General features: G+C 37.7%; 1 protein-coding gene across 2 annotated transcripts in view; it reads right to left on the reverse strand.

Moving 5' to 3' along the window:
- Positions 1-19047, reverse strand: part of ctdp1 (CTD (carboxy-terminal domain, RNA polymerase II, polypeptide A) phosphatase, subunit 1) — a 112575-nt gene that overhangs the window by 65664 nt on the left and 27864 nt on the right. For both annotated transcript variants that reach the window (XM_055220634.2, XM_055220633.2), the window contains exons 9-11: positions 18576-18717; positions 17860-18084; positions 7460-7616 (exon numbers count right to left, since the gene is read on the reverse strand). In XM_055220634.2, the coding sequence (XP_055076609.2) occupies positions 7460-7616; positions 17860-18084; positions 18576-18717 (524 nt within the window). The remainder of the gene's footprint in view (positions 1-7459; positions 7617-17859; positions 18085-18575; positions 18718-19047) is intronic.

Below are 19047 nucleotides of genomic sequence, written 5' to 3' on the forward strand. Positions count from 1 at the left end.
ATTCAGAAAATCCAAATGAAGTCCATAGCAACACACATTAGTTATGATAAATACATTTTTTGGTATATTTACGGTAGGACATTTACAAAATATGTTCATGGAACATGATCTTTACTTAATTTCCTAAAGATTTTGGCATAATTTTACAAAAATTTCATAAAATGTATTTTTGGCTATTGCTACAAACATACCTGTCCGACTTATGACTGGTTTTGTGGTCCAGAGTCACATTTAACAAATAAACAACAGGCAAAAGAACTATTGCACAAAATTAATAATGCGCTAAAAAACCTTATTGGCACAAACAATTTGACACTTTCTGGGCACCTGGATCTGTAGATCTCCTCCTTACCATGCATTAGATAAATATCCTCTACATGCAAGTCAAAAGTCCACAAAATCAAATAGTTTTTCTACAGACATCCAAGGAGGAAAAAGCAATTGCTTTTCAGGTTAATTCCAGAAGAAATGAACCTGTGGATTCTAAATAATAATGGTTGCTCACAACATGCGATTTAAAGTCAGACAATGATCAACTTAATGCAGTGGAGCTTTAAATGAGAGGAATGAGATGAAACTTCTCAAAGGCAATTTGACTATGTTGACTGCAAGCACGGTAAAGCACAGCATGCAGAAACACTCACACAGCGGCTTAATTATTTGAGACTGCATCTCCATTTAAAAGCACCCATCACAAAAATACAACTCCCTGAACAATAACCGTCGTGGCACATCCCACTGAGCTTGGTGGTACAATTGCATTGAACTGTCAAAAGTCTAAAGATAAGTATTATTTTATATAAATATAAAAAAATTATTAAATGTTTTTATAAAATGTATAAACAATTAATTTGGGAAAAAGGTTTATTTTACTCAAATACTATAGACCCCTTCGAGGTTTGTAAATATTGAATGACTATCGGGTGCGCGCGCAGCATGGGGTCAAACTGTTAATACCATCAAGGCTTTATAATTTCATCTAACAGGGCTGAAAAATGATGATTTACCTGAAATGTAGTGAGCACTACAAACACAAGCCTTTTTGATATTTGCATTGTCCCAGTCTGCACGTTAATTTCTTGCAGCCGCAGATGTTGTTTTTTTTTGTTTTTGAGATTCTGCATGAATCGCGAAAACTTAACGGAAGACCTGGTGCGATTTTCAAAGCCCACGACGTAAGTAGGCATTTTTAACGATACAGCATAATAAGCAACTCAATCTGCTGTAATTACTTTTCTGACCCCGACATGCGCAGTGGGAACCGCCTGTGACGTGAACCGTGAAGGGGTCTATATGCCTTCTATATTATATGCTTAGATACATAATCCAAGCATATAAAACAGAAAGCATATAAAAATTTCCAAGTGCTAGCTAGCACTAAATCAATAGTGAAGTCTTTTGTGAGTCGTGATATTCAGTGTTGTAAAAAATTATATCAAATCAACAAATATTTTTGTTACTTCAACCCTTAAACTCTTCAGATCAGCCGGGTGGTCCAAAGCTGCATCATCAAATTTTTAAAAAAAATATACAAGTAGTGGAGCTTAAAGTTTTCTGTACAATAAGACAATTTTTATCAATTTACTCCAAATTATGTGGGTAAATTACTCTTTTAAATTCAGGCATGCACAATTCTGCAAAAACTCTAATTTCACGACATAGCATGAGTAGTTAACAAATTAAATTAAATGATTTTAACTTGTTCTTCTAAGTTATATCAACTTATCACAAGTCAAAACATAAAGAGCAACAATCTTCCTATTAACGATTTTACATTTCCTTTGGTGTGTAAGTGTGTATTAGTACATTAACGATATGCAAAATGTACAAACTCCAAAGTTAATGATGACACGAGTTATCGTCTCCAACGTAATTCTCGTTTTTCTACAACAAACACACGGATTGTAGACAACTGTTTACTTTCTGCGCCTGTTGACGTGGACAAGACTGACAATATCATAATTCCTCCCGCTTTGGACTCACAGCCTGTAAGTTAACTCCTGTTAGCAACCCAAGCTTTTAAACATGGTAAGGAGCATCACGTTTCCGGCTAACTTCAGAGGTATTCAGGCATATCACAACGTACAGATTAGCTGGCCAAATAGGGACACAGCGCTTTTCAAATCGATGTGTTTTGTACAAAATCAGTGTGTTTCAGGAAGAGAGGGAAATCTGGAGCTACAGAAATGTACGGTATGTGGAAAATAATGTGTTTTTTAACCATAAACTAAGCTAACACATTGTTTTGTACCAAACACACAAAATAACGTTCTTTTTTAGTAATTAAATAAGTGCACTTTAAAAAAGTAGGTTGAAGTAATTTAAGTTCAATAAACTTCATGCTGCATTTTTTATAGTGTATTCAAACAAGCTGTCTATGTAGGGTACCTTACCACGTTTTGGAAGAGAACTCTAAAACAGAGAATGGTTGATCAAATGAGCCATTTTGAAGCAAGCAAAGTGACCAGCCATTTGACCTTACTCCAAACCTTTAGTCCATCTAGCCTCAGGAGACCAGAGACCATTTAGTGTCGGATCAAACACTGAACTCCGCAGAGCTTTACCTTCACAGATGGAAATGTCGCATTAGCACAAAATGCTCCAGGTGCTCTCAGGAACAAAAACTCATTTGAACACTTGAACATTTCCCTCTGCTCACTGAGAGCTTGAGGATGTGTTAATTTAAGCATAAATTATTTGCACATTTTTACATAAAAGTCATGACTGACTGACACTGTGTACAATAAAAGGAGAAACATCAAAGCTGCTCTTTACTTAAAAAGGCACACAGTTACCAGGGGCTGTCAAGCCTTGAGGCAGGTAATTCACATAAATTCAAAGCATTTGCAACAGGGATACACCCAAAGTTCGACAACAAGTGAAAAGGCCGAATTAAATTTACCAAACAATGAGGTCTTTGATTACGCGAAAACGGTGAACGCATTTTAAAGTGTCAGAGAAAGACGTAAAAACATACAGCAATAAAAAAAGTGTCATTTTTCATTTAAAATCAAGACATCATGAACACCATGCAGCGTATGAGAAAGACACGGCAGTGATCCTGGTTAACTGCTGAATGCACAAGCACTTATGCAATGGTGATAAAATTGGCAAAATAATTAGGAAAATTAAAAAATCGTTATTCGTTTTTCATTTTATTCGGCCAAGAATTTTCTTTCGGTGCATCCCTAATTTGCAATGTTGCATTGCACATCACACCATGTTTCGAAGTCAGTGATAACAAATGCCACTGGTTTTCAAGTGTCAAACCAATAATGATGTGCTTAGTTTATAAATAGAGAATAATAAAATTATATTGCTCAAATTAGAAAAATCAACAACTTGAATTTGGTCTATTTTGGGTGAACTATTTTTTAAGAAGAATGGATAGCTCACCTTCTAATAACATTGTTTTAAACTTTGTACAAAAATTAATAAATGGAAATGTTTATTTATCCAACATTACTGTAAGTTTATTTAACTCAAAAGGCGAGATGAGTAGTGACCGAGCGGGAGAGCGGAAAGCATTGAACAAAGCATGAGATCAAGCAATTCAGAAACCATTAAAAGATTCTCAGTATGATCTTGGAAGCAACAATTAACATTCGATTGCACTGAGGTCAACATGTTCTTCTATTACTTAAACTGTCCTCTTTTCTTCCTGGAGTCTATAATTGCTTTGGTGTGTGTGATGAAAAGCTATTTTGCAGTGTACGACGAAGTCGACTCCAGCGCGCTTCTCCAAGCAGTCAAGCAAAAAGTAAATCCGCAGTGGTGCCCTTAACCATGAGAGTGGTTTTTTGGATTTCCCATTAAGATTTTTCATAAATTAAAGCCAACCCCTCTTTACAAGCTATAAATAGAAGATATTCTGTCTCCATTCAGCAGGTTTTGTGAATTTACAAAGTCTTAGAATAATGCTGCAGTCGCCTCAGTTTCCTTCACCTCCGCTGAACCGTCACATTTGGTGACTACTGGGAGGTATTCACAAAAAACCCTGTTAACCTAATAACACAATTTGAATAAATTGAGCAATGGCAATGCAAAACAGGACCGATGAGTTTATTGGATTGTTCTGTTTGGACCCTCGCTGTGGGGGTTGATTTCAATGTCAGGGTTGACCAGAGTGTATAACAGTAAAGATGCAGAAATACAATGATATGACAATGAAAAATTAATGTTGCGAGTTTGACAAAAGCTATGTATAAATTGAATATGTTTATTTGTTCTCCTACAAACCTAACAGGTCCAAACCTAAAATGCCATTGTCTCAGCTCTTCCCCTATTCAACTGGACCTTTTTGAATAACAGGACCATGGTCTGTTAGGATCAGCAACTACATCTCCTCCACCCTCATCCTAAACATTGGCATCCCACAGGGCTGTGTGCTGAGCCAACTCCTTTACTCCCTTTCCAACCTCATACCTGACTTCATACCTGTGCATGGCATTTTTGCATATTTGCTTTTGGATAGATGCTAACTGCATTTCACATGCCCTGTACTTACACTCTGCACAACGGCAATTAAACTGAATCTAATTTAGGATGTGTCTATGTAAAGAAAACGTTGTTTATTCTTTCTGGTCCTAACCAAAACTCGTTCCAAACTCGTAAGACCTCCGTTCATCTTCAGAACACAGTTTAAGATGTTTTATATTTAGTCCGAGAGCTTGTTGACCCTTCATTGAAAATCTACGTACGGTATACAGTCCATGGCCAGCTAGATAATAAAAACTAAAGTAACGTGACTGCAGTGACGCCGATGACGTGTTATCCTCAGACATGTTTGCAAAGGTTTTTTTTTACAGCAAACTTACAGCAAGTCTCCCTCAAACTGTAAACGAAGCCCGGGCGCACAAAAAAAACAGCTGGGGCACACCAGATAACACGTCAGCCACATCGTATGTCATCCGCATCACTGCAGACAATGCTGAATAAAGTCGTAATTTTTGTTAAATTTTGACCAAAACGTATTTTCAATGCTTCAACACATTTTAACTGACCCACTGATGTCACATGGACTACTTTGATGATGTTTTTATTACCTTTCTGGACATGGACAGTATACCATACATAGATTTTCAATAAAGGGTCAACTAGCTCTCAGACAAACATCTTAAACTGTGTTCCGAAGATGAACGGGGTCTTACGAGATTGGAACGACATGAGGGTGAGTCATTAATGACATTATTTTTTATTTTATTTTATCCCTTTAATTCCTTTAATTCATCTATTGCAAAACACAAAACAAAATGAAGTCTTCGCAACGTTAGCATTATTCACTGCGAATAGATAAATAGCAACAAGCTATCTTTTAGCTAGCTTTAGCAGGCAGCTTTCTCAGTTCCTCTCTGTATACTCATCCGGGTGTGTGTGTGTGCGTTCACTACACTGGGATGAGTTAAATGCAGAGGTCACATTTCAAATGTGACCTACCATACCTGACAATCACAGCACTTTCTGTCTTTATATTCTGCCTCTTTGTATTTTTCACCTTGTTAGTCATACTCTTTGCTGTGAGACGATGTGGATCAACTTGTCAGACGCAATTCTTGTTTTTGGCGTTCACTTGTACGGTGGCTCTGATGTCAAAACACCTCTCAAAACGCTTGCTACAGATCCGAAAAACACAGAAAATCAAACCTCATCCAACGTTTCGGAGGCAGACAAACATGATTGACACAACATGAGGTCGTATTTATTTTCTGTTATTTAATTTTTTGCTTCAGGATGTTGACTGCAACATTTAAAATCACTTGAATAGTATACACTACAGTTCAAAGGTTTTATATCACTTGACTGAAATGTTATTAACGATCCTAAAAAAAAATTATTTAAACCCATGTGTCTATATGCTATGTGGTGAAAAATATAATTGTTATTTCTTTTTATTAGAAATGAATGATTTGGACTGAATAATAAATAAGCTGCCAGAAAGAGCTTAAAATATAAATCCCTCAATGCTTTTTAAGAAGCATCTCAGGGTGAGTGGAAAAATGCAAAACGGTTCACACTGTGCACCTACAAGCTTTCATGGGTTAAAAAATAGGCCAAAACCAAACCTACAACCCTGTGTTTGTGTTGACTGTACGAAATATGACTCTGCTTTAGATGTACATGTCAGAACGAGGGTGAGACGCTGAAACAAGGCCCTTTTGCTTGACCTCAGAAGTGGTTACCAACACCGTCAGCAATGACAGGATTTCAACACGGACTGCTGAGATGTTATAACAGCCAAGCAGAGAACTGAGACAGACCAGAAAATAAGAAAGAAGTCAAAGGCCCACCGAAGCAATGTTTCTAGGTCAGTGATTTTAAAAAGAAGCTGCATCTTTCTTTTTCACACTTCAGGGGAAAAGACGACTAGACAAGTGTAAAAGGAAAAAGCTGAAAAAGAAAAACCCATTTCACACAAAGCCTGACGCAGCAAAACCGTTGCTGATGGCTACAAAACTGGGTTAGAAAAACTTAATCCATGCAGGCCACATAATCCAATGCATCATTTTATCACCAGGCCCGTGACCAATACTGATGCTACCCGGATCATTAGATTAAATCATTAATAAATAAAGCAGAGCCCGCCTGCAGGATCATAACTTTAAATGAAAAGCAAGGTCAGGGAGGAAAGAAAGGCTCAGATTTGCATTCATAAATAAGCAAAGCAATATATATGTGCCTGGACTCAAACTGCAATAATACAAACTCAGCACAACCAAAAGACCCCATAACTTTGTCTCCATTTATTGCACCGTATGAATGTTCATTTACAGTTTTGTTTCCATTATTGATTTTTTTACCATAAACTGAACAATAGTTTAGTTTGACTATTCATTTTTAATTAAACTCACATCAACATTTAGATGAAAACTGCTCCTCGTCCAATTGCGCTGGAGAAAGATAATGGAACAATGCAACAAAGAATGGCACCAATGGAAAACTGCACAAATCCAAGTCTTTTGAACTTCCTATTTGGCAAATGCACATTTATCAGACCGGAACATCATTTAATTCCCCTTTTCAAAAACTCGTAGCAATTTAATTTGCTCTGTACTATGATCTTAGTCATTTGCTTCCTACACATTTTCTTCAAACGGTCTCGGCATTACTCGGCATCATCGCAACTCAAAGTGGATGATGAATGTTGGCTTACTACCAAGAAGTTTCTTCAGTATATTCTTTCAGGATTTTTAATTTGCTTGTCTGAAACTTAAAAGCGTTGTGATGTGGGAGGAATAGAATGTTGGCTAGGTCGTGAATTAATTAAAATGAATAACGTAAACAATCCTAAACAATTAACAGAGGTTAAGTGTTTATATTTAATTTATGGTACAGTATAATTTACCGACAGTGCATCTGCAAAGTATTGGTGTGTTTCTACGGTTTATATAAATACACTTATTGGTTGCATTCTTTATTGTATTAAAGTGTGTGTGTGTGTGTGTGTGTGTGTGTGTTTAACCTCTTTGTCCATGCTGTCCAGGTCCTCCTTGCAGAGTGTATACAGTGGCATGGACTCAGACATACTGGGCTGCCGTTTCCGCCGTGAGGGTCCGGGCTGCTCATTGTCACGACTCGAACCTGCAACCCCTTCCTGCTGCTGAGACCCCTGACCTAACCTGAAGAAAAACCAACAATCAATAACACACTGACTCTCAATCAGTGCCTGGTAAAGCAAGGGTAAATGCAATCAGTCAATGGTGCACAAGGCATTTTGGGTAAATACCAGTATGTTATTTAAGAGGAAAAATGGCTGTGTGTGCTCAAATAATACAGCAAAAAAAGACAGCAATTCTCCAGAGAAGGCAATCACTCACATGTACATACATTGTACAGACACCTCTACTTCAGTTTGACGAGCCACAACATGACAATTATGAACCAAATTATTTAACATCTTAGAACATCTTAGATTACACGTGCACTAGTAAACAAAATGCCATGTTTTTAATGAACGGTACTCCTTAAAAACTTCTAGTAAAAACTTTAAGTATGTCACAAGTAAGGGTTAATTCACAGTGATTTGACAAATGCAACAAACACTGACATTTAGTGTTGGCTTTTTGATTTAGAAAGCTGGAAATATGAAACTGTGTTCACACTGCGGCAATAAATGCCAATAAACTACGCATTGTAATAGACAACAAGCAAATACTGTATGTAAGGAATAATTGACGATGGGCCGTTGACTTATTTGAAAATAATGCACACCCAAAGTGCTAATGCAGCGCGCGAAGCGGAGTGCCGGCACACTGCGGGTAGGGGTGAGCGGTATGACCAAATATCCATATCACAGAATAAAGCACTATTCGGACAGGATTCGTTTTCCAAACAACGTTTGAGTTTCAACGTGTCCCAGAGGACGTCTGTGATTTTATGTACCGATTCGGACGGGATTAAAATGATGCAGGCTATTCCAGAGTTGGGAGTGTCTGTTTCATGCATTTAGGCTTTGCAGAAGAGCACGTGCTCTGGATACGCGTGTTTGTAATGTTTAATATTTTGCTTTAAATGTAAAATTATGACAGAACATGTAATTTATTAATTTAATTTGAACAAATCAAAATAAAATATACAAATCCTACTAAAGTTAGCCTACATGTTTTATATAACTGTCTGCTTATAATAAACCCAACGAAATGAAGAAATAATGATAAATAACAATTTATTATCTTTATTAATTAACATTACCATTCCGGAGTTGAACAACTTTGAACGGAGTTTCTTATAACGTTACTGATATTACAGTGTTTAGTCTTTACAGTGTATGATATTCAGCTCATCTTGATTTAATTATTTTATTTTGCTGAATGCGAAAAACATTCATATCTGAATGAATGGGACTCAGGAAATACAATATACGCGCATTAGTAAGACCTTACGGCAGATCACGTTGGCCAAAACACGAAATTAACCGCGTTTTCAAAAGATATTGCGGGCAAACACAGACATTTGCATTCGGACGGGATTAAATTTCTCAGAGGACATCTGAGTTCAGTGAAAAACAGTAGGTAAATTGCTCTGGAATTCTTACGGAAGTCCTCAGAGGAAAACACAGACATGGCCGATTCCAACGGGATTAAAAACACAGAGGACCTCTGAGAAGCCAATTTTCTCAGAGGTCCCCCTGTAAAACTAATCCCGTCCGAATAGGGCTTAAGACATTTTATTTCACGGTAACGATATATTTCACAGTATACATGTTTTTTCAGTTTATATTGTTTTTGGAATATAAAAATAAGCAGAAATTTGCCATTCACTTTAGCTTTTAACTAAATGCTGCAGCAGGTCTCTCATGTGAGGTCTCTCGCGTGAGGTCTCTTCAATGGCGATGGTAAGATCTCTCACATGAGGGTGAGGTCTCTCTCTAACTGCGGGTGTGCGTTATTTTAAAATAATTTATATTCAGTTATTCCGCTTATACCATGGTTACCACAGATATTGCTCTGGTGGTAATTTTAGGACATCTGACAGGTCAGGTGTGCATTTATCAAAAAATAATGCATACCCATAGAACATTTCTCAGCCAATCAAAATAAAGCATTCAACAGCATAAATAAACAGCACAATTACCACCTCTTCAATTCCAAAAAGATAGTGTGACAACAATAATCATCCCTCATACTAATTGGCTATATCAGTCTGTCTCCTCTCCACTAATAAGCTGGTGTGTGGTGGGCGGTCTGGTGCAATATGGCTGCCGTCGCATCATCCAGGTGGATGCTGCACATTGGTGGTGGTTGAGGAGATTCCCCCATTCATATGTAAAGCGCTTTGAGTACTGAGAAAAGCACTATATAAATGTAACAAATTATTATTATTATTTTATTATTATTAATAAGGTACAGAATAAAGTGCCGCAGGGATGACGTTTTTTTGTAGGCCAACTGGGAAGTTAGCGGGACACTGGTTCTCTTGCAAAAAACCCCATTCATTTTTCCCATAGACTTTGGATTATTGCAAAAAAATAAGATCTTTGTTAACAAAAGTTAAAGAAACTTTTTGAAAAAGGTGGATAGGTTGAGTGGAGTCCATGCCTTGATGGGTTAGGGCTGTTTTGGTGGCAAAAGGAGGACCCACACAATATTGGGTGCATGGTCATAATGTTATGGCTGATCTGTGTATATGGTACTGTATGTCATATGAAAAGTATTAAAGAATGTGGGAAACCAAATTGGTCCCTTTGGATTAAGAAAAGTATTGAGTATCTTGTAAATACAATAGTTTTTTTCAAAAGGTACACATCATCCTATAATCAGGGGCTTCTTATATTCAGGACAATAAAGTATTTTTTTCCGATTATTTTTCAGGGTTTAATGTAATATTGCTGGTACTCCAATAAGAAAAACCTATTTTACCTTCAATTTCTGTTATTCACGCTTAGTACATATTACCATTTAGTACATACTGTAGTTAGTTGATTTGCAAAAAAAAAAAAAGATGCTGAAGGAAACAGCTTAGATTTAGGTAATACTTTCCTATTCAGAGCTAGTTATCAATCAATCATACACTGGATTTATTTTAAAAACCATAAGAAAATTATAGTGTGAACTAGGAAAATACAAGTACAAGTATCAAGCTGGTACAATATTAAACGACTTTGATCAGGGGCACAAAAACATTGACTGGGTCATGCCAACCCAATGAACATTAATGTTTAATGTAACATTAGCAATAAAAACGGTGGTTTTACACCTTTACGCCAAAACCAATAAGCATTTAACTTTCACATGTGATTTACAAGCTACATTGTGCACATTTCAGTGTATTATAGCGCAACCAAACTATGACCTTGGCGTTGCCAGCATCATGCTCTATCTATCATCCCTCAAAAGGCATTTTGTAAGGAATATCCTCCCAACCTACTTGAAATTCAAACACTACTTCCACACTCCTGTGAAATTTAGATATGCAATACAAAGATTAGCTGGATTCAACTGATATGGATACTTGTGAACATGTTGGCTCGATCTGAAGTAATCACTAGGCAATCTAGAGCGATAAACCGCTGCAACACCTTTAAAGGTTGAGAATACTAATGGAACGCAAACCACTTGCTGCAGGTTGCATCTGTCAATTCACATGCATGTGTCCTTGACCTTTGCAATACACAGCATCCAGGTACTTCAGTTGTACGCTTTGATTAAAGTGTGCAATCATTCTAGCAGTAGCGTCTTATCAAAGGAGGCAAGAATGCTTTACAAAGTGCTTCTAAACAATAAGATGACAAAATAATCAACAAAATATTATTTTTGCATACTTACATAGCACCTGAAATGTGGTGTAACATATGGGGCTAATGGTGGAATACAGGGAAAAGGTGGGTCCCGATTAGACTATGACCTGCTTATTAGCCTGTCACTTTGTAACAACATAACCATGACTACGTACATGCACCCTCATAATGAGGCTATAATGAGATTTTGGACATTTTTAAATTCACCTCTCGCAACTGCATTCTAGAACTGTGGGCAGCTCAATGGTTTCTGTAGAAACAGAGCCTGACTCAAGAGGATTGTGGGTAAGTTCCAGACTGGTCTGCCAAGCAAATCAACTCTGAACTCACAGTGGAGACACAAAGTAAGGCTGGAGTTAAACAAACCAGAGACAGATTCTGAGAGCTCTGCCTAACAAATGGTGGAGGTGTGATGACTCTGTGCATGTATACATATCGCAAAAAAAGACTGGTAAGATCAGTGCAGACTAAAATCTCATTACTTAAGTTATTTGAAAACTTTCACGTAATATCTTAGATATTTACAGGCCTCAAATTGTAACCATTTTGCTTGCATATGCTACTGAAATTATATTGGAGCAACCTCAAAATATATTTGGGAGCATTTGTGCGAGTGCAAATTGTGTTGTGATGCGACACGTACTTCTCATAGAGACTATTGAAACTTTATAAAGATGACTCAGTTGTGCGCTGTTTTTAGCATCCAAAGACACAAATTCATATTCAAATACATATAAAAGTCCATATTTAGAGCTGCTGTCAGACTTCAGGTGGATTTCATTGTTTCATTGTCAAATACACACTGACAACCCAATAGAATAGAAGTCTGTTAAATGTAATAAAGTTGACAGAAATATATTACTACTGTATAGCAAAATCTACTTTTAAAATAATAAAAAAGGAATGATTTATGACACAAAATGATTCAAAATATTTGTACTTTCATTTTTAATTTAAAAAAAGTTTTGTTATGCAGCACTTTGACAAAAACAGGCAATGTTTTGATGAAACTGTATTTGTTTTATTTTTATTTGATTATTTAAGAAAAGATAAATAACATTTTATGAATTCAGTTTATTAAACATGCTATTTAAGTGAAATATAATTTACCATTAAAGAAAACAACCTGTATTCCAGTGTGTCATGTAGCTGTCCATCAATGTAAACAATGTGCAAAGTAGTTGAACCAAAAAGTGCACTATTAATAAAGTTATTGGCTTCTAAAGTAGGGAGTCGACTCTAAATGGCTGAAACGATTGAATCTCCTGCCTGTTTTATCCACGTAATACCAACACTTTGCATAATAATCCTTGCCCGGGAGAAACAAAAACTATGACCAGCCACAGCTAGTTAGTGTGTAAACATCATATCACGCTGTGTTTTCAGTTTGTGTTGTTTTCACTACCAATGGATGAAGATATATGAAGAATCTGTGGTTAAAATTACTTTTTCAAGGAGGGATATACTAAACGTTTAGCTATGAAGAATCAGTGGTTAAAATTACTTTTTCACGAAGGGATTTACTAGACGTTTGGCTGTGAAGAATCAGTGGTTCAAATTACTTTTTCACGGAGGGATTTACTAGACGTTTGGCTGTGAAGAATCAGTAGTTCAAATTACTTTTTCACGGAGGGATTTACTAGACGTTTGGCTGTGAGGAATCAGTGGGTAAAATTACTTTTTCACGGAGGGATTTACTAGAAGTTTGGCAATGAAAAATGGTTCAGGTCCCACTTTATTTGGAACAACATGCGTCTCCTAACCACAACCTGTAAGTACGATTATAGCTGCATACTTAACCCGGACTAATGATGAATGATGTGTATGTTGTTTTTTAAATTCTTAATAGCTTACATAGTAAGCATACATAAATGCTTAAATAAGTGTAAAATGTTAGTTTCTATCGTCATTTTTATTGCTTGGATTAATGATGAATGATGTCTTTGTTTAAACTCTTAATATACTGTCAGAGAGTCACGTTAGCAAGCAGCTAACGCATGCTCACTTACGTTTTTGCTATGACCCGTTTAGCTTACATAAATGCTAAAATGAGTGTAAAATGTTAGTTTTTATCGTCATTTTTATTGCTTGGATTAATGATGAATGATATGTATTGATGTCGATAATGTCTTCTCAGTAAATCATGTTAGCACTAGGTCAATACATGTTGCACTATTGTTGGTCTTTGCCACTGATCTGTGGGGAGACTCTGTCAGTTGACCAATCAGAGCAGAGTTGGCTACTGAAAGGTGGGGTTTAGGCAGACTAAGTCATTGGACGGCTTCACACGAATCGTTTGGGGATCTCTAAGAAATGGGGTCATTTAAAATTTATATTTTGAGAAAATTACAGTGTTCTTTGACCTTGCATGCATCTAAACCTGTTGTCTGGGACTTATAAACAGTGATAAGACTTTTAAAATTTGCATATTACTGGCTCTTTAAAATAAATTAAAGTAACATTAAATGTTTTTATAGGGCCCCATCTATAAGTTTTAAGCATACGTGCATAAGGCCAAGTCAAGTGTATGACAAATAATTTAAGATTAAGTATGATTGTTCAAGCTTTAAATCCTCAAGATAAAGTTGTGTTGCTCCTATAATTTTCAATGGATGCTCCTAAATTTTTGCTGGTGCTCCTAACTTCAATTTGGGAGCACCAGTGCTACCTACTAAAAAGTTCATTTCGAGCCCAATATTTACATCTACTGGGTATAAATTCACCTACATTAAATGTAATAATCAGTTCAAATATGAAAATAAATATTTTGCAGGAGCAAATTTGCTTCCCTGAATTCAAATCTAAAACTTCATATTAAAGTTCAACTTCAAGGTCTATATAAAACTTTTCAGACAAGGCTCCACATATTTCTGAAATTACGTGCAAACTATTCAACGTACAAGCCCATTCATTTAACTATAGACAGTACAAGACTATTATGAAACTTTCATATACCTCAACATTTTACAATACTCTACTGACATTTTTCCATTTATTCTCGGAAAGCAAGTCTAGTCACGCGTCTAGTGAAGTTCCAACCTTCACAATATCAGGACAATTAAAAGAACTGATCTTGGATCAGGGCCATGTCTCCAATCTTTAACATTAAATGCACTATCAAACACAGTAAAACGCTGAATAACTGAATCTCATTGTACTGTTTGCAATAGAAAGCCTTTGTGTTGTGAAAATGAAAAGCAGTCCAGCTTTGTGTTGATCAATCAATTTCCCAGGACTACTAAATAAGCATTTAAAAGTCCAAGTATGTCAAAACTAAACTACTCTTTATGTAAAGTCACAGCTTAAATAACGTCCTTCTATAACTTTTTTAAGCCTTTGTAGTCACAGTTTCATGACATTTCATGACAGCGTGGACAATCTCTGAACAGCTCTCTCTCAAATTAGCTATTTTTTTAAGATGGCTCTTGTAAAAACATGTATTCGAACGTAGCGGCACATACAGTCCTCTCCTCTTTTGCTACCTAGCAACAAAAAATGAACATGGGTGATTTTGCACGGACGCTCGTGGCCTCTCATTCTCTGTTTTTGAACCGTTCAACAAGCTCTGTTGCCAGGAGACCAGTACATCATCTCATCAGCAACACAAGAGCACTCGATGTGACCGTACATGTGACATGTCGCAACTGGGCTCCATGCAGTCCGAGCTATTCACTCGAACACATCAGGCCTTGCCGCAGACACAGAACGAGCTAAAAACAGTGGTGAGAGCTCATTATGAAATATCAGCTCAGCTTCCAGGCGCCTCTCGCTTGTACCCATCTGGAGCGCTGTGGTTATACCATCACATATTAGGGCGAACAATTATAAAGTTGCCGTGATTTAAAACAGACCAGTAGGTATTATGGGAAGGTAGGAGTAAGCCAAATGGAAAAAGTCTGAAGTAAGGTGCATCCTGATAAAGTGAGAAGAGCTCCCTATTTCAACAGTTAATGATTTCAACTATAATCCAGAGCATGTTGGTAATAATAAGAGAGATACCATTAGGACCACATGACTATCATTACTATGCTAATAGCTTGTTTCTTAACATGCTACTGATTTGTTTTAGGTCATCTGAAACAATTCTCCACTTCGTCTCTTCGTCTCTGAACAGCACTGAATGCTCATAAATAACCAGATAGGAACACTGGTAGACATGTTGTGCACTATTCATCTCAAGTTTTTGTCTCAACTTGCATCTTTTCATAAAGATTTCTCTCGTCGGCACATTTTGGTGCTGCTGAAGGCATACTACTTCATCTTATTCAATCATCATTTACAGTCTTGCTTATATTTTACTCGTCAAAGTATTGGCCAATGGCAAAATTGGCTAATAATTTGTGTTTCTCAACCTCAGAGCTGTCAAAGCCTAATGCTTTATTTCCCTTTGATTTTGAGATGAATGTGAAATAGACTCCATGAGAAATTTAATACAAGACGGAAAAATAAAGCAAGCACAGCACACGGGCTATAGAGCCCTGAACAGCATCGGGGAAAATCTCGCTGACCGGGCACATTTCCCATAGGCCTTTTCTAATGGGGGACCAAAAAATGACTGCGCGAGAGGTGTATAGGAGGTCTCCACGCTAATGAAAACGTTTTAATGTCAGGGCATGATTTCTCTTGCTGTTATCGAAACAAGTTTTGAAACTTCTCTGTATTAAACCTGCTGCAACCTTATAACATAGATCCTTAAGGCGTTTTTATAGTTATGGTACAGTACAAACATAAACAACTTATTATTCTGATGACAGATGTTATGTGTTGGGAAACTGGAGGCCTGGGTAGCTCATAAACACATTTTAGGGCGCACTCATATTATCCAAACCAAACCATGCTCCAGTGTGATTGTCACTCCTCCCTACTCCCCCAGATGTACACCCTCTACTTTTATCGATCTGAGCCCGGGCGCGCTTTCGTCATAAAGATGTGATTGTTTTGAAGAAAACGGGAAGTAACCTCTTTTAACACTGAAACCCATCGTAATGTTAAGTCTGCGTTTTTTATTCAGAGTCGTTTGTTGCACGATGACAGACAGCCCTCTCACATGTCATCATATTGCTTAGTTTTCGTGTGCAGCTTGGACATTCACATAACCCTGCTCCACACATCAAAAGGTTTTTACGGAGGCAGCTGAAGGTGAGTAGTCGTGCAACTGATGTCTCCTTTGAATCCCGCTTAGGCGCGACTGCGCTCACACCATAGCCATCCGCTGAGACCAAGTGAACCACGCACCAGCCCACCTCTGCAACCCGGCCGTGTGGCACGATTAACCAAACTGCACCTGGGCGCGGTACAGAGTAGGGTGGCCATTCATACCAGTTCCGCCGGACACGTCCCGAACAGGATTTCAGGTGCGTTCTCCGGATGTCGCGTTGGTCGACCGCATACGTCATCAAGGTTTAATATTTCGGGTTCAATTTCAGAAAAGCAACCGTTACATTTCAAGGTAAGAATGAAACTACAATGATTATGCCTTAAAAGAAATAAATCTTAATTTTCTAATGTATTTTTAAGGTATAGCAAAAGATTTTCGGGTGGATCATCAAGACTATTGGTCATTCCAGTTGTCAATCATTCTGATGATATGTCTACGAAAGGCCGTCGTACGTTCTCGTCCCCAGGCTTTCTGCACATGCGCACTTTGAGGTGTATATGTGTGGTGGACTACGACTTCAGCCATTCATTGAAGCTTGCGTTCACACTGTGTTTTTTCAAAATGTCTGAGGTTCGCAAGAGAAAAAGTGTCTACAAATTGCATGACAAGAAGAGAAAGGCCTCCGAAGAAAAAAACAAGACCGGAGTGTTTTTGCGAGAATATTTTACACGCTGGTGTGTGCTAAAAGCACAGGTTGGGCTTCCCACTGATGCCTCAATCGCAAAGTTTCTACTCGACAGGTAAAGTTTGTTAAGCTATTTGGAGAAATCCATTTAAAATCACTGCTAGTAAAAGTTGATGTAAGCAATGATTAGCAATGCTAGCCCTGGCACAAGTCACGAATCTCAATGTTTGAGCCATGCCAGCTTGTGAACAGAGCGAAGAGAAGAGGCTCGTGCATGCTCTCTCTCGTGCACACATTTAATAGCGGTTTCCTCACGGGAGCAGGTAGAGTGTTGCGCATGTGTTTTTTTTTTTAAAGCAACACCATGTAGTTTTTTTTACCTTTAAATATTGTCTCCAAAACTATTTCAGTGATAGAACAACTTTTAACTGGACAAATTTTACTGTTGCTGCAACCTGAGCAGCCTCCTAGCTGCTACAAGCACACTCTGAAAGTGGCGGTGGAGGGTAGGAAACACAGCCCCGCCCCTCCCCCTGCCTTCAGGAGAGTGTCTAAGGTCTCAACAGTAAGGAAAGGAGGAAAGCGGCCACAAAGAACCAATTTACGACTGTTTTCAGAAAAGAAACTCTGCGAAAATGGAAACGAAGTGCAGGAAATGGTCCCTGTAATATGAAAGAAGGTGTTTGACAGATTGGGACTGATTTATGATTGGAAATTATGTGATTGATTTATATCAGACCTGTAAGAGTCTAAGTAAAGAAATTGGTTTCTTTGAAATTCAATGCCTGTGCGAAGTTTTAATACACACACATCCATTATAAGGCGGCAGGATAATGAGCGTACCTGAGCGTGGACGGATCTCCCTGTGCTGACATAGAGGATCCATGCGAGTGAAGATAAGAGGGAGGGCGAGAGGCCTGCGGTCCCCTGCGAATCAGTTTGCCAGTGACAGGGTCGTAGGTTCGCATCTCTGGCGCTGGCGGCGACTTGTGCTGGACGGGAAGGGGCTGGAACAGAGGCCTCGGGACAGAACCCTGGATGTCTGGAAATGTGCCAGGACTGCTGCTCCTGAATGAAAGGTTGTTAAAAAAATACATTTAAATATTTAACTTGTCATTTTTATTTTGCTTTAGCAAGTATTGAATTCTTTTACCCAGAGATAAACGTTGGACTCTGCATTGGATTGGTCTCCTTTATCAGCTATGTTATGGTTGATGATTTTAAATGGAAATAGAGGTTCTCCTTTTATGCGTCACAGACAGTTTAACATGAGGAAATTGGAATAAATGATGGCACAATTTTAAATTTTTGGGTGATTGTCTGCAAATATGCTTTCTTATTGAAATGTAATACTGTAGGATCAGCACAATCCGAAGGTTTATGTTTAGACATTACTGTAGTGTTGAACATTTTCAATCCTAAAGTGCTACGATACGCACTAAAAGTTTTGATGAACTACACAGAAAACACTGATGCAGCAAAACTTTACTGTTTAACACTGAATCGGATGCGTAAAAATAAAAAGGGCATACAAATGTGAGCGAGTGTGATAAAAATACCTGTGTGATTTGTTATAGTCCTCTCTGAGAGGAAAGAGTTGTTCTTCCACTCGCTCCCAGCGTTCCAGGCAGCTCCACAGCCAATCAGGATTCACCACATGAAGATGTTTACAGCCCAGAGCTTGACGCACTTTCTCTGTGCCTGAGAGACGCATATACATTAAAACAAAAGCATCAACTTTCTACTTGAAAGTTTCTGGCTATGTCAAATCTTCATGTTCAAAATTTACTAATATGGGCTTAGGTCGGACATTTTCGGATTAAAAGTTTAATACTTGAGATTAGAGGGTAGAAATACGTAATCCCAAATATAAGCAACAAATTATGACATTACTGTACGTGTAGATCTTGCACACGTGACACTCTGCTTGTAAAAAACCCATCTAGTGGTAGTTTCCCGGACAGATTTTATCCTAGTCCCAGATTAAAATGCAAGTTTGAGCTGCCTTAATTTAAAAACACCTGTACTGAC

Source organism: Misgurnus anguillicaudatus, chromosome 20 (genome assembly GCF_027580225.2).
Source record: "Misgurnus anguillicaudatus chromosome 20, ASM2758022v2, whole genome shotgun sequence".
Classification (NCBI taxonomy): domain Eukaryota; kingdom Metazoa; phylum Chordata; class Actinopteri; order Cypriniformes; family Cobitidae; genus Misgurnus; species Misgurnus anguillicaudatus.